Source organism: Electrophorus electricus, chromosome 14 (genome assembly GCF_013358815.1).
Source record: "Electrophorus electricus isolate fEleEle1 chromosome 14, fEleEle1.pri, whole genome shotgun sequence".
NCBI classification, from domain to species: domain Eukaryota; kingdom Metazoa; phylum Chordata; class Actinopteri; order Gymnotiformes; family Gymnotidae; genus Electrophorus; species Electrophorus electricus.
In genome coordinates this window covers 9,155,409-9,168,316 of record NC_049548.1, presented here as the reverse complement: position 1 = coordinate 9,168,316, position 12,908 = coordinate 9,155,409, and the positions used below count along the sequence as shown (strand labels likewise).

The 12,908-nt window shown below is 45.6% G+C and overlaps 1 protein-coding gene across 13 annotated transcripts in view; it reads right to left on the bottom strand.

The window, feature by feature from the left end:
• Window positions 1-12,908, bottom strand: part of nrxn1a (neurexin 1a) — a 124,381-nt gene that overhangs the window by 56,369 nt on the left and 55,104 nt on the right. For all 13 annotated transcript variants that reach the window (XM_035533189.1, XM_035533180.1, XM_035533182.1 and 10 more), the window contains 2 exons: window positions 10,444-10,888; window positions 4,720-5,103 (listed from right to left, as the gene is read on the bottom strand). In XM_035533189.1, the coding sequence (XP_035389082.1) occupies window positions 4,720-5,103; window positions 10,444-10,888 (829 nt within the window). The remainder of the gene's footprint in view (window positions 1-4,719; window positions 5,104-10,443; window positions 10,889-12,908) is intronic.

The window sequence follows — 12,908 nt, the reverse complement described above, 5'->3', positions numbered from 1 at the left end:
GTGGCAATCACTTCATTGGCCAATTCAATTTAGTGGCTGGATCTTAAGCCACTGAGCCTACTGTGGAAGACAGTGAAAGCTCAAAGCGGGAGTCGTCATCTTACTGGCTGCCCCGCTGAGAGGCACAGACTAGAAAGAGGAACAGAGGACAGATACAGACAGCTGACAGCGTCTCAGAACAGAAGCACAGGCCCAAGAGAACGACGAGGACAGAAGCAGGTCTGCGCTGGGAATCTGCCCTTTCCACAAAGCCAGTGAAGCCAGTGCTTTTAGACAGGCACGTGGGTTTATTCCACCGCAAATCCTGAGCAGGGGGGAAGAAGTTAGCATCTGGCCAGAGGACTATGGAGACATCCCTGTCCATCGGAAGTGCTCCAAAGAACTCACAGCTGCAGCCTGGAAGCAATTAAATTGGCCTTTTTCAAGCATGCGCACACACAATCTCTCTCTCTCTCTCTCTCTCTCTCTCTCTCTCTCTCTCACACACACACACACACACACACACACACACACACACACATACTCACACACACGCAAATGTTCACACACAGCTATTCATCTATTGCAATTCTTGTGATGGTCTTGCCATCTCCTGTTACTGTAATTCCTGTGATTGCTTTGCCATCTCCTGTTTCTGTTAGGACATAGCCAAGCCTCAGAGTTTGGGAGGGGAGTCTGTGGAAAACAAGAGAGTAGACAAGAGAACATGCATGGAAGCAAGCATACTAATGACCACAGGAGAGAGCATTTAGCCCCCAAGGAGAATGTGTACGTGTGTGTGCAAGTGTTTAGGTGTATGGAAGTGTACATGTGTGTGCATACGTTTGGATGTGTGGGAGTGTAAGTGCGTTTGCATATGTTTGGATGTATGTGAGTGTACATGTGTGTCTACGTGTTTGGGTGTATGAGAGAAAGAGAGTGTGTGTTTGTGCATGCATGTGGGTATAGGTGTGTATGTGTATGTGCATGCAATTGGATGTATGTGTGTGTATGTTTGTGTATGCAAATGTGTGTGTTTGAGTGTATGGGAATATGTGTGTGTGTGCATGTGTTTGAATGCAGGTGAGTGTACGTGTGTGCACGTGTTTGGGAGTATGTTTGTCTGTGCATGCATTTGGGTTTATCTGAGTGTACATGCACATTTGTGCATGCATATGGCCAGACGTGTGTGTGTATGCAATTGTGTGTATTTGAGGGTACGTGTGCATGCATTTGTATATATTTGATGTCTGTGTGGCTGTGAATGGATGTATCTGAGTATATTTGAGTGTGTGTGTGTGTGTGTGTGTGTGTGTGTGTGTGTGTGTGTGTGTGTGTGCATGTGCTTGGATATCGGTGAGTGGGTATGTGGGTGTATGCATGCATGCATTTGGGTATGAGTAAGTATGCATGGTTGGGTGGGTGTGCATGTATAAATGTTTATCTGGGTGTGTTTGTGTGTGTGTGTGTGTGTGTGTGTGTGTGTGTGCATCCTCACTGGAGGTTTAATAAATAACAACTTTTATGAATTTATGTGGATTACATGAATTTTTCAATGTTCTGTCTGACACTTTGCATCACTGTATTTGTGAAAATGTGAACCAATGTCACTTCTGCTTAGGTACAGTTCATTCACTTTTTTGCATCTGAAAGCTGCTATGCTTAGTGTGACTGAGGATAGTTGTGCTGCATATCCTCCCACCCCCAGCCCGGTGCACCCCGCGCTGAGCTGCCCTCTTCCCGGGTGTCACACCTGAATGTCCATGAGGGACCTCAACCCCCCTTCCAACCCGAGTCCGGCCTTCCCGCCAGCCGTAGCCCAAAACACGACAGCTGACCGACTGAGACCCCCCCCCCCCCCCCGCCCCGTGGAGCGAAGTAGCCTCACACCAGAGAAAGTCTAATGAAAGGAGTCAGGTGACCAGTGGGGTCCAGCGGACCCTGGCAGGCCCCCTCCCATGGTAGTGTGCTATCACGCAGCAGGGGAGCCCAGCGCAGCCGCCCCTGTACTGTCTGACGGCCAACGCATTACATCCAATCAGGGCATGATGGAACGGCAGCAGCTCACACTAGGCAGAGGGCGGCAGAGGTCTGATGAGATGGCACGCTTGAAAAACAGAGCACGGAGATCGACCAGCAAGGGAGGGAGGGAGAGGACGGGGAAGAAGTGGGATGTGCGATTTGGGAATATCGCCGAATCTGTATGCTGACGCGCGGTTTAATTTTCCCCTAGCCGAAAACAGGCTTTACTAAATTAAAGACCAGACTTGTCACAGTTACACGAAGCCCTGGAAAATGAAAAAGAGTCTGAGAAACAGTTGCTGTCCTAGTTCCCAACACTTGAAAAGAGAGGGAGAGACAAAGAGAGGCCTGCAGGTAGAAAGGAGTGTACATCGCTGATCCCCCTCTCCATCTGCCCTTCCATCTGTTCTTACTTTCATTTACCACTCGCTACTGTCCAAGACTCCTCCTCTGAAAAGAAGGGGTCAAACAAATACATGTAGTCACGCACACACACTTAGTCACGCACGCACACACAGATGCACATACGCCCCATTTCTATATCCCATCCTTGCCTTTCTCTCTCTCACACTCTCTTCTATAAAGGGGGGTGACACTTCATGCAAGGTATCGTGGGTATACAAAGAGGCAGTAGTTACAGTGGGAGCATGTGTGCCCACGCTGAGCCCGGCTCAAGCCCCCAGCACAGAGCAGCCCACGGGAGCGCTCCGCACCACGCCACTTAGGCAAATGTACCTTCAACAACCATGATAAACAGGATGTCTTGGCTTTCAGGCATCATGCATAATTCAGCCATGCTCATGGTGGGTTCCTGCCTTCCACTGCAACCTTTGCCGTAAAGAAGTATTAGTTTCTCTGCACACAACACGACACCTCGTGGAATGTCAAGAGTGTGCAGTGAGAGGGTTGAAACAAACATTGAGCTGTAAATCAACACGAGAGACCTGCCAACGGCGCAATCAAGCAGGTACAGTGGCAGGAAATCAAAGCGGATCCTATTAGTGCCTGGCTGTGCGCATCCCACCACGTGACACACAGCCGCACTCTGACGGAACGTAGCCGCGGGTCTAACTAGCGCAGTCACAGAGAGGTGGTGAAGAGGCGCGCAACAGCAGGGCTTGCTCAGCTCCCTTCATCTGCAGGACTTAAGGCGCTTTTCTCAGTTCTGTTTATAGCAACTTTGACTCTTGTCCCATCACAGTTTGGAAAAAAAATGTAATCATCTTTCTACTCCAGTAGGTTTTCTGGTATTCAGTTTAAAAGTTGCATTAAGAAAAAACCCTAACCATAATATGGTGATGGACAACTCACCAGAATGACAGATGAATACTGTGTGAAGCAAACAGCAGCAAAAATACTGCATCTTACATTGGCTTACTCATAAATTATTAAAATCATAAAAAACAAATTTCTAAATAAATCTTTAAATACTAAACTCAAATGCCATAATCAATCATTTGACAGCCCAGCTGAGTAACCTTTCATAGTCAGATCATTCGATGACTGATGCTGAGCTGAGTTGTCCTCTGCTTGTAACACAGTGATCATACTGAGTGATTTAGGCATGATGAGAATTCTGCCCTCCTCTTTCCGTTCTTCTGTTCTGCCAGCACCAAACAGCTCTGCGCTGCTGGTTAAACAACAGTGGTGTGTGCACTTGAAAGGAACTGGCAGCAAGCACGAGCGTTCTCGGTGCCATCTCCTGAGCCCACACCGGCCCGCCCGACAACACGCAGCTTCACGCCAGTCGCAGCAAAGCCACTGATCTCTGTTGAGCTAATTGACCGGATCATTTCCATAATTCCTGTGTGCAGTTCCAACAATGTGAAGATAATTGATTGCATTTTACTGAAGCATTCAGGAACATGTTGTAGGATAACTGTGGCAAGACGACTGCCACACACTCCCATTAAACAATTAGCCAGAGTCAGAGACTTTCCCAGAGGCCAGCAGGCACACACAGAAACTACTCTGATGGAAGATATTTAACTCAACACACAGAAAATGGCTTTTACTGACTCTGTTTCACCCTCTCTCTCTTTCTCTCTTACAATTTAATTCAATTGAACAGTGCTTTATTGACATTAATGTTACAAGTTACATTACTGCCAAAGCGATTTAACATTAAAAAAATGGTAAATAAATAGCAATAAAACAATAGAACATTATTTAAATACATTACTTACAAAAGGACTAATTAATGATCATTAATCAACTATACAGACCAACTAAGAAAGAATTACTGGCCTTAGGGTGTAACAAAACGCCACAAATCTTACTACTTCCAAATTCCCACTCACACCCTCTCTTTGTCTTTCTCTCCCAACACATAGGCCGGTTTTTCTTTATTACCGCAGTCTCTCTTACTTCCTCTCTGTTTCTCTCCTTCTGTCATCTGCTTTGCATGGAGCAGAGAAGGGGCTGCACTGAATGCTGTCACTCATCTGGAAAAACAACGGCATTGAAATTCTGCCAGGAGAAAAGAAATAAATGTGTGTACAAAATAACACACGCTCGAGTGCCTCTCAGTGAAGATGACACGAATTGGAAAGAAACACAATTACCACGGTAACAGTAACGTCAGTGAACTGACTGCCTCCTCGTTGCCGAGGCCAGTCTGCCAACAGAAGGGTCTCCGCAATGCCACATTGACGACGAGCGGCCCAACGTCACGACTGGTACTTACTCCCAGCCCCAAACAGAGTCCCGGCGACTCACCCCTCTCGCAGGAGCGGCCCAGGTAGCCGGTCCCAGAGCAGTCGCACACGTAACGGTTCCAGCCCTCTCGGCACGAGCCGCTGTTTAGACACGGGTTGCTCAGGCACTGCTTGGGCGGCTCTTTGGAGCAGGACGGCTTCACGCCCATGGCACGCTGGGCCTCGGCTATGCGGCGAATGTCTTTGCTCTGGCCGTCCATGAAGAGGTCGCGCACGCAGCCCACATAGCCGTAGTTGAGCAGGGCGGTCCACACCTCGGTGGGGAAGACCAGGCCCGCGCGGTCCTCGGGCAGGCCGCCCAGGTACAGTGTGTCATCCAGATCCAGGATCTCGCTCTCGCCAGGAGCCGTGTAGGGAGTGCGCACTGAGTTCACAGAGATGGTGCCTAAGATAAAACAGGGAAAAGAAAGTGTTATGATCTTCCAAAATGAATAGTAATGTTGGGCAACCATTTTGTTTGGTTTCGTGAGTGAGGGTGAAGAACACAATATATATATTTTTTAATACATTTTAAGCACTGGCCATTATCTTAGCCATCGGATGAGAAACGCACACAGAGAATGTTATGCATACGCACACACCATGTGGATAATGGATGAAATATGCTCCTCACTGATGTATGATGTCAGGCCATGTACAGCAAGACAAAGCTCAGAGAAGAATTATTATCTAGGAGAAGGTGACAGCATGTAGCTCATATGTTGCAAGAAGAATATTAATGCTTCTGATTCATAAAGCAAAGTTTCGATGTGAGTCTTCAGTTCCATCTACAGTTGGGGCATCAACCTCCCTTCCCCAGGCATGCTGAAATGTAAGCTTGCCACTGTTTTGCTGTTAATATGACATGCATTGTAACAGGGAGGTTAATACGACCGATACGGATCTGCCTTCGAGAGAGCCCTTTATTGACTCTAATGACGTTAAAGCACTTTCACGGGCTCCAAATCAGCCCCATTGTTTTTGTGGAGAAAGCCCACAAACAGCCATTTAAATCCATGGCGTGACGGCACGTTTTCCTGCTCTTTTTCCCTCCATTACATGCTGCCATTATTCACGCCTAAAGGCGGTGACAAAACCAAAGCATTACTCATGTGATGGGACAGCACAGGCAGGGATTAGCACAAAGGGCTCGCCAGCTCCCAGTCCTGTTTATTAGTGTTTCCAGGCTGAGCTCAGTAAAACACCGCTCTAATCCGGAAGAGGAGCGATGCTGGCCGTAGGCAGGCCTCGTAACTGGCACCAAATCACAGCATCTGTATGCAAAGCGGTGCAGGCTGCAGGGGGGCGGGACCAGGAACACCACCACCACTTTCATCGGCTCATTTGTTGGGCGTCTTGCAAAGTCTCGTTTGAAAAAAGTAGCCCAGGCTTCGGCGCCGGCGCACACGTTCCAGTGTGTGCCGAAGGCTTTAAATGCTGTCTTTCCGTGTACCCGAAGATTTATGGCTTTAACTTGGTATACATTCTGCAACTTGATCACAATAAAAAGCAACAGATGGACGGGGCTGGTAAACTTGGCTGCACTGCCAGGACAGGGTGTGCACGATTGTGGAGCTGGGTCCAGCGGGTGATGGATTTGCGCACGGATCGGAGGTTTATTTTCAGCATCAATGGTCATCATAGGTTTTTAATGTACGGCAAGAGTTCAAGAGGCTCAGAGCAGCGAACCAAGTGCAGGAAACCAAGGTCGCCCCCTAGTGTTGGCTCCAGCACCCAACCAACTCTCCCACAGATTCCACAGGCCATTGTGAGGTGAGCCATTACTTACAGACAGGAGGAACACATCTGAACAGGTATAAGCACTAGCACAAAAGCAGTAATTACACTCAGGGTAATTCAGGGCCTGTCAACTATCTCAGGTTTTAAGAGAAACTGCAGAATTAACTGTTACTTATCTGAACACAAGTATTCGATAATACTCTCCAGACATAAATAGACGTCTAACTGCAGGAGTGAGGAATACGATATGTTATTTGATGAAACTAAATGAAAGGAGATATTCTTAATGAAATCAGTAAAGGAGATGTTCATTTCTTAATTAAAGCTGTCGTGCTTTATCTCTCTGCCTCTTCCTCTCTGACATGCGCATGCATGCACACCATCTTGTCCGGCGAGCTGGAGTTGGCGACTACAGGCCTAAACGGCAGCCAAACATCTCCCGCAGGCTGGCTGTAATGAGCATGCTCTGTCATCCTGTCTCCCCCTCTCAGTGCTCAACGATTACACAGCATGCTGCCTTATGGCCGACCTTCCTCTAGAGTCCCTCCCACCTCACACACGCACACAGGAGTGCACATATAAGCACACCCAAGTGCCGCTCCCTATCACACATACATGCACACATACATGTGCACCCACACACACACACACACACACACACACACACAGGAGTGCACATATAACCACACCCATGCGCCGCTCCCTATCACACATAAACATGCACACATACATGCGCACGTGCACAAACACACACACACACACACACACCCCCCCCCCACACACACACACATGCACACACGAGTGCACGTATAACCACACCCATGCGCCGCTCTCTACACACACCCACACCCACACACACGAGAGCACATATAACCACACCCATGTGCTGCTTCCTAACACACATAAACTTGCACATACACATGCACACGTGCACAATCACACACACAGACGTGCTCATATAATCACATCCATGTGCCATTTCCTAACACACATACACATGCACGTGCGCGCGCACACACACACACACACACACACTATATATATATATATATATATATATATACATAGGAGTGCACATATAACCACATTCATGCATCGTTCCCTAACACACATATACACACACACACACACACACACACACACACACAGAGAGAAACGTACATGCACATACACATACATATACTTGCAAACACATACACACACAGAGACACACATAAAACACTCAGATGGGTGCAAACACACACTATATTACTAGCTTTGTGTATGTATTTCCATTCGCTTGCTATGACTTCACCTCAGCAACCAAATGTTCCCACAACATAACATTTTTTGTTTTCCTATATTTATGTGGACATTTGGTCCACACAAGCAGCAGAGCAAATCAATACCCGATACCCCAAACACACGACAGTCATACACGTGCTCACACACAAACACACACGCACACGTACAAACCTTCAAACGCGTGCATTTGCATATACACTCTCATGTGCATGTATGATCACACTGACTCTGTGTAGGTGTAGGCAGGCAGTACACGCAGGCTGCAGATCCACGTAGCACAGCTCAGTCTGTTTGGCACTGAGGGAAGGTCCCATCTGTCAGTGGTGTTTTAGATGCCCGTGGGCTGCCAGCATCATTACAGCTTTTTCCCCTCTCGGCTCAGTCTCAAAATATGTCCAAACCCACCATGGCAGAAACGCAACACTGTATTAGGAGGCTTTATGGTAATCTCAGTTTAAAGACGTGATAGTACCGTACGTCATGGACTACATCTATGCAGTATGCCTGGAAGAATAAATACAATTTAAAACCATAGACAAAATATGCTCTAACTCTCTTAAAGGCATCATATTAAATCCTAATCGACTACCGCATTACTGCAAAACGAAAATACCACTCTGGCTTTAAAAATCTGATTTCATAATTGCTCTGTGAGCCATTTAATTTTCTCCACATAGTTCTGCCTCACTGTGCTCACCAGAATGTAGGTGACCTGCATTTCGATATCCAGGGGGGTGGCTGAGAGTTTCATGCGTTGGCAATAGCCACAGATCAATAAGCCTTTTTCCCTCTTTGCAAAGTTTGAGGGAGGAGCGGGGCGAGATTCAGAGGCCAGCACTCAGACGTCAGGCTGGCGGCGTAGATGCAGAGCACTGGGGGAGGGGGTGAGTCAGGGACGAAATGTCTTTACTGGGCACCGCTGATCACTAACTCGCTCGCTCCTCTGGGAAACCGACTTCTGGTTTCCATGGCAACTCTGGCAGAGAAGACAGTGGATGGAGGGAAGTGAAAGGCAGGAAAGGCTGCGGGGCCATTCATATTTAAATCTCAGCCTGACAGAGTGGCCCTTTAGGCACACTTAGGACTGCCTTTAGGGCAGGCGTGGAAATATATTTGATTTTATGTCAATATTGCCACGCACGTTAAACAGCAGCCAGAGCTTAACCACTGAACCGACCAATATATATTTAAGGGTACAGTAAGTAGAATTGTCCATTAAAATGGAGCAATATATTTGGGAGAAATTAAGTTGCCTGTAGTTGTAATATTAAGTAGTTATGAAATATAACATAAAATGTGCAAGTAATACTAATACTGGCAGATTTACAAAGATATGCAGATGAAAATAAGGACCCATGAGTGAAATTCACATTGTATGTATGGAAAATAACTAATGCTGGAAATGTATGGAAAAGAGAATATAGTGGAAACAGTGAATACAGTGGATTATATTATAATCTTTACACGGGGGGCTCATGGCTCAGAATTCCTGCCAAATATATTGGATAATAAATTTTAAAATATGGGTGACAAAAGGAATTATGGCTATGCATACTATAGTAGATGGAGGAGAAATGTTGAATATTCAAACATTAAAATAATGCTTTCTACTAGAGACACATGACTTTTATAGATACCTTCACATTAGAAATTACTCTGAACAAAGAGTGAAGTGGGGTCTCAGGGATACAAAACAGACTTAGTGAAATTATTAATCATATACATACAGAATTGTGCCATAACATGAGTAGGATTAATAAAGCACCAAGGAGGATGAATATATACTCAACAGAATATGGTAATTACAGAAGAATGGAATAATATATGGAGATTACAGTGGGAAGTCTATAAAATGGAGGGAATTCTGTTGGGAAAATATTATCAGATTTTTTATTACACCTCAGCAGACAGCCCATATGGTGATGTTGCCCTATTATATTGGAAGAATTGTAGGTGCCAAAATGCAAATCACCTTCACATCTTTTGGGAATATCCAAATATCCACACATTTGGGGAAGATATAAAGGAAGCTCATATATGCACCTATATGTCCTGAAATAGGACAAATAGATGAATACTTAAATACAAAATACAGATGCCTGAAGTCACTAAAGAAATCAACATAATGGAAAGATAACTTTCTCTGTAAGATCAGATGTATTTTAAAAAGCATTGGAATAAATGCATAAAGTATGTATCAGGAATGACACCAGATTTGATAGTGGGAATATATATAGAAGTAAACAACTGACTGTTTATTATTTTGTCTACCAGGAAAATAAATGTGGAAATAAAATGCAAATCTAAACCCATCTGATTTTAAGAATGATAAAAACTGTGTTATGATGTATACAATTTTTGTTTATTTATTTGGGCTATCGCCATTTTTTCTTGGAATGCAGTATTTTTCCTGACTGTATATAGTTGATTAATGCAAGAAGAAAGAAAAAGCAAAAGGTCAAAGGCATTGTTAAAGAAGATACACAGAAAACTTTGATATATTATACTTGTCCTGAAAATGATCAATAAAGACTCACAAGGAAAACGCCTTTCTTTTTAAAATTGCTTGGCGTGACACAAATCCAGCAGTGGTAAATCACGCAATCAGGCAATGTAACCAGCAGAGGGCAAAACACAGCGGAAAAAAAAAAAAAGGCGGTGTATATTTAACAAATCTGCATGCCAGAGGACGAAAATAAAAAAAGAATACAGGCTATCTAACCTGATCTGCCATCCCGCTGGAAGTCTACGTGGTACCATTCTCCGTCGTTGACCTTCTTGTTGACAGCCCGGGTCTTGGTGGTGCCTGAGCCCATGTCCAGCAGCAGGTAAAGGTGGCCTTCCAGCATCTCAATGGCAAAGAAGTCCACCTTCATGGTCTTGGGGCCCTTGGGGTCTTTCTGCTGCTGCTGCTTGGGCTTGCCGTGGCTGAAGAGGAGCAGGCCATTGGGCTCTGTCGTGCGGAAGTCAAAGGAGATGGAGCCGGCTTTCTTTGCTGTCCACTTGCTGAGCGTCACAAAGGACTCGGGCGTCTCAAAGGTGACCGGGTCTAACGTGGCCACATTCTCGCACTTGAAAGCCACCATTCCGCTCACTTTCATCTTGGGGTCGCCCTGCTTGGCCAGGCGAGACAGCTCCAGTCTCACGTCGTTGTTCTTGTATACCACCTTTATGTGCATGGGAAAACAAAGAGATACCATGCCAATGAGACCAAGAACCACACACAATCCCTAATCATCCTGCTTACCTAATATCCAGCTTCCGGCATACTGATTAAAAATAATTCCTGATTGATCTATTCCTGTTTGTTCCCTTTTGTATTACTTGAAGCCAGAAATGTGAGACATATTGAACATTTTAGAAGGCGATATCCCTGTACTTTGCAATATGTCCACACCAATGACATGGCATGTGGTGTGTTTGGCTTTATGAATCTGTGTGGTTCTTCTCCCATTTGCTTTTAGAAAGGTTCAACCTGGATCGCCCCCTGGTCTACACCCCCCCCCCCCCCCCCCCCGGCTGTAGAGGCCCAAGTCATTTTGTCGTCCTCCGCCACATGGCTAAAGACTGTGATTTAGACCAAGCAGCAGACTGTGAAGTGTTCAATATCACCCTCTTTTAATTCAAGTTTCGATTTAATTTGAGCCCTTGCCAGGAAAGAGATAATGGAATGTGGATGCAATAAAAGGATATTGACGATGCCTCAGAAATGCCAATCACATGGCCAGGCACTGGAGCTGTACCAGCAATTAACAAACCGCAGGAGGTCCTTTTTCCCGCTCGTCCTCCCACCTGTTCACTTAGCCCACCTCATAAACTGACATGGGGGGAAAATAAACACAGCTTATTTGTAACCAAGCAGTGTGCGACAGGGCCTCCAGGGCCGAGTGTATGGTGAGGGAAGAGTTGTAGCAGGGGCAGCAGGTGGAGGTCTCTACATCTGTCTGCACGACACGGAGAAGGCCAGTGGCCTGCTGGGATATGCTGACCAAAGCTCTGAGGATGCACAGACTAAAACTAGCATTCTAATGATGGATGAGCCTTTCATGAACCCCACCCTAAATGCCTGTGTTAATTAACCATGGAATACACAACACCACACAGGCGGAAACACACTTTAATAGAAGCATGTGCCTTGTACCTACAGTCAAGGGCCACTTCATTAGATTCTAGGGATACTTCCTTATTGGTACAAATGGTGCAATCGTAGACTGTGTCCCATTTATTGCCATGCATACACTGCCAGCCGCACTCACTCTGATCATTTGCTCACTTCTGACCACAAGATCAGGATACTGCTGACAGGATATTATTTGACTGGCAAACACAGCATTCACAATCATTCTCAACACAGCATTTTCACTGACATGATAGTGGCATGGCTATTGGGCCTGGTGCAAGTTTATCAGGCACCTTAGCCTTTACACATATCAATGTCACTCTTGACTGAGAATCACCAATAACCTAAAATGTCCAGAAAACAGCAGCCCCAGTGCCCAGACACTGATCACTGATGAAGGGCTTTAGAATAACTAACACAAACTGTGCATGACAACAGATTAGCTGGAGTTTTTGCACTTACAATTTGGTTCAAATAAAGCAGCAGTTGAACACACAACTTCAGTGCACACACTAGTTTTTCTATGCTGTGTCACATATACGTATTTAACTGTTATCCTTTGGGGGAAAAGGCTGTGGAGGTTACGCTCATTGATATAATACTTTTGTGGTGTAGATGAGAAGAAAAGAAGATGAATTTAGAATCTTCTCAGGGTGGCTTGTTGCTGTACCGGATTAACATATTCTTGTATTCATGGGTCTTAGACCTTTGGCAGGTCCGTTAATCTGTAGAAACGAAAGCATTACAGCTTGGCCAAGAGGGGGATTACATGAAGATGGGTGGGGGCAGTCATGACATCAGACTGTTGCTTCCATGCCCCGGCAAACTAACGGATGGATTTCCGGTGTGATGTCTCTAAGGGGAGGCTAGTGCTTTGACCACTCTTGTAGTCTTGTAGTCCCCCACAAGGTCTGTCAGTAGGATGATACAGACTTGCGTTGTATCAAAAGCCATGGTTGATCTTCAGTGACCAGTGTGTGTCTGTTTCATTATCATCGGACATTTTCAAACTGTCTTCACATAGTCTATTTTTTAATTTTCCCCCCACTTTGGCATTTTGGCAGCCA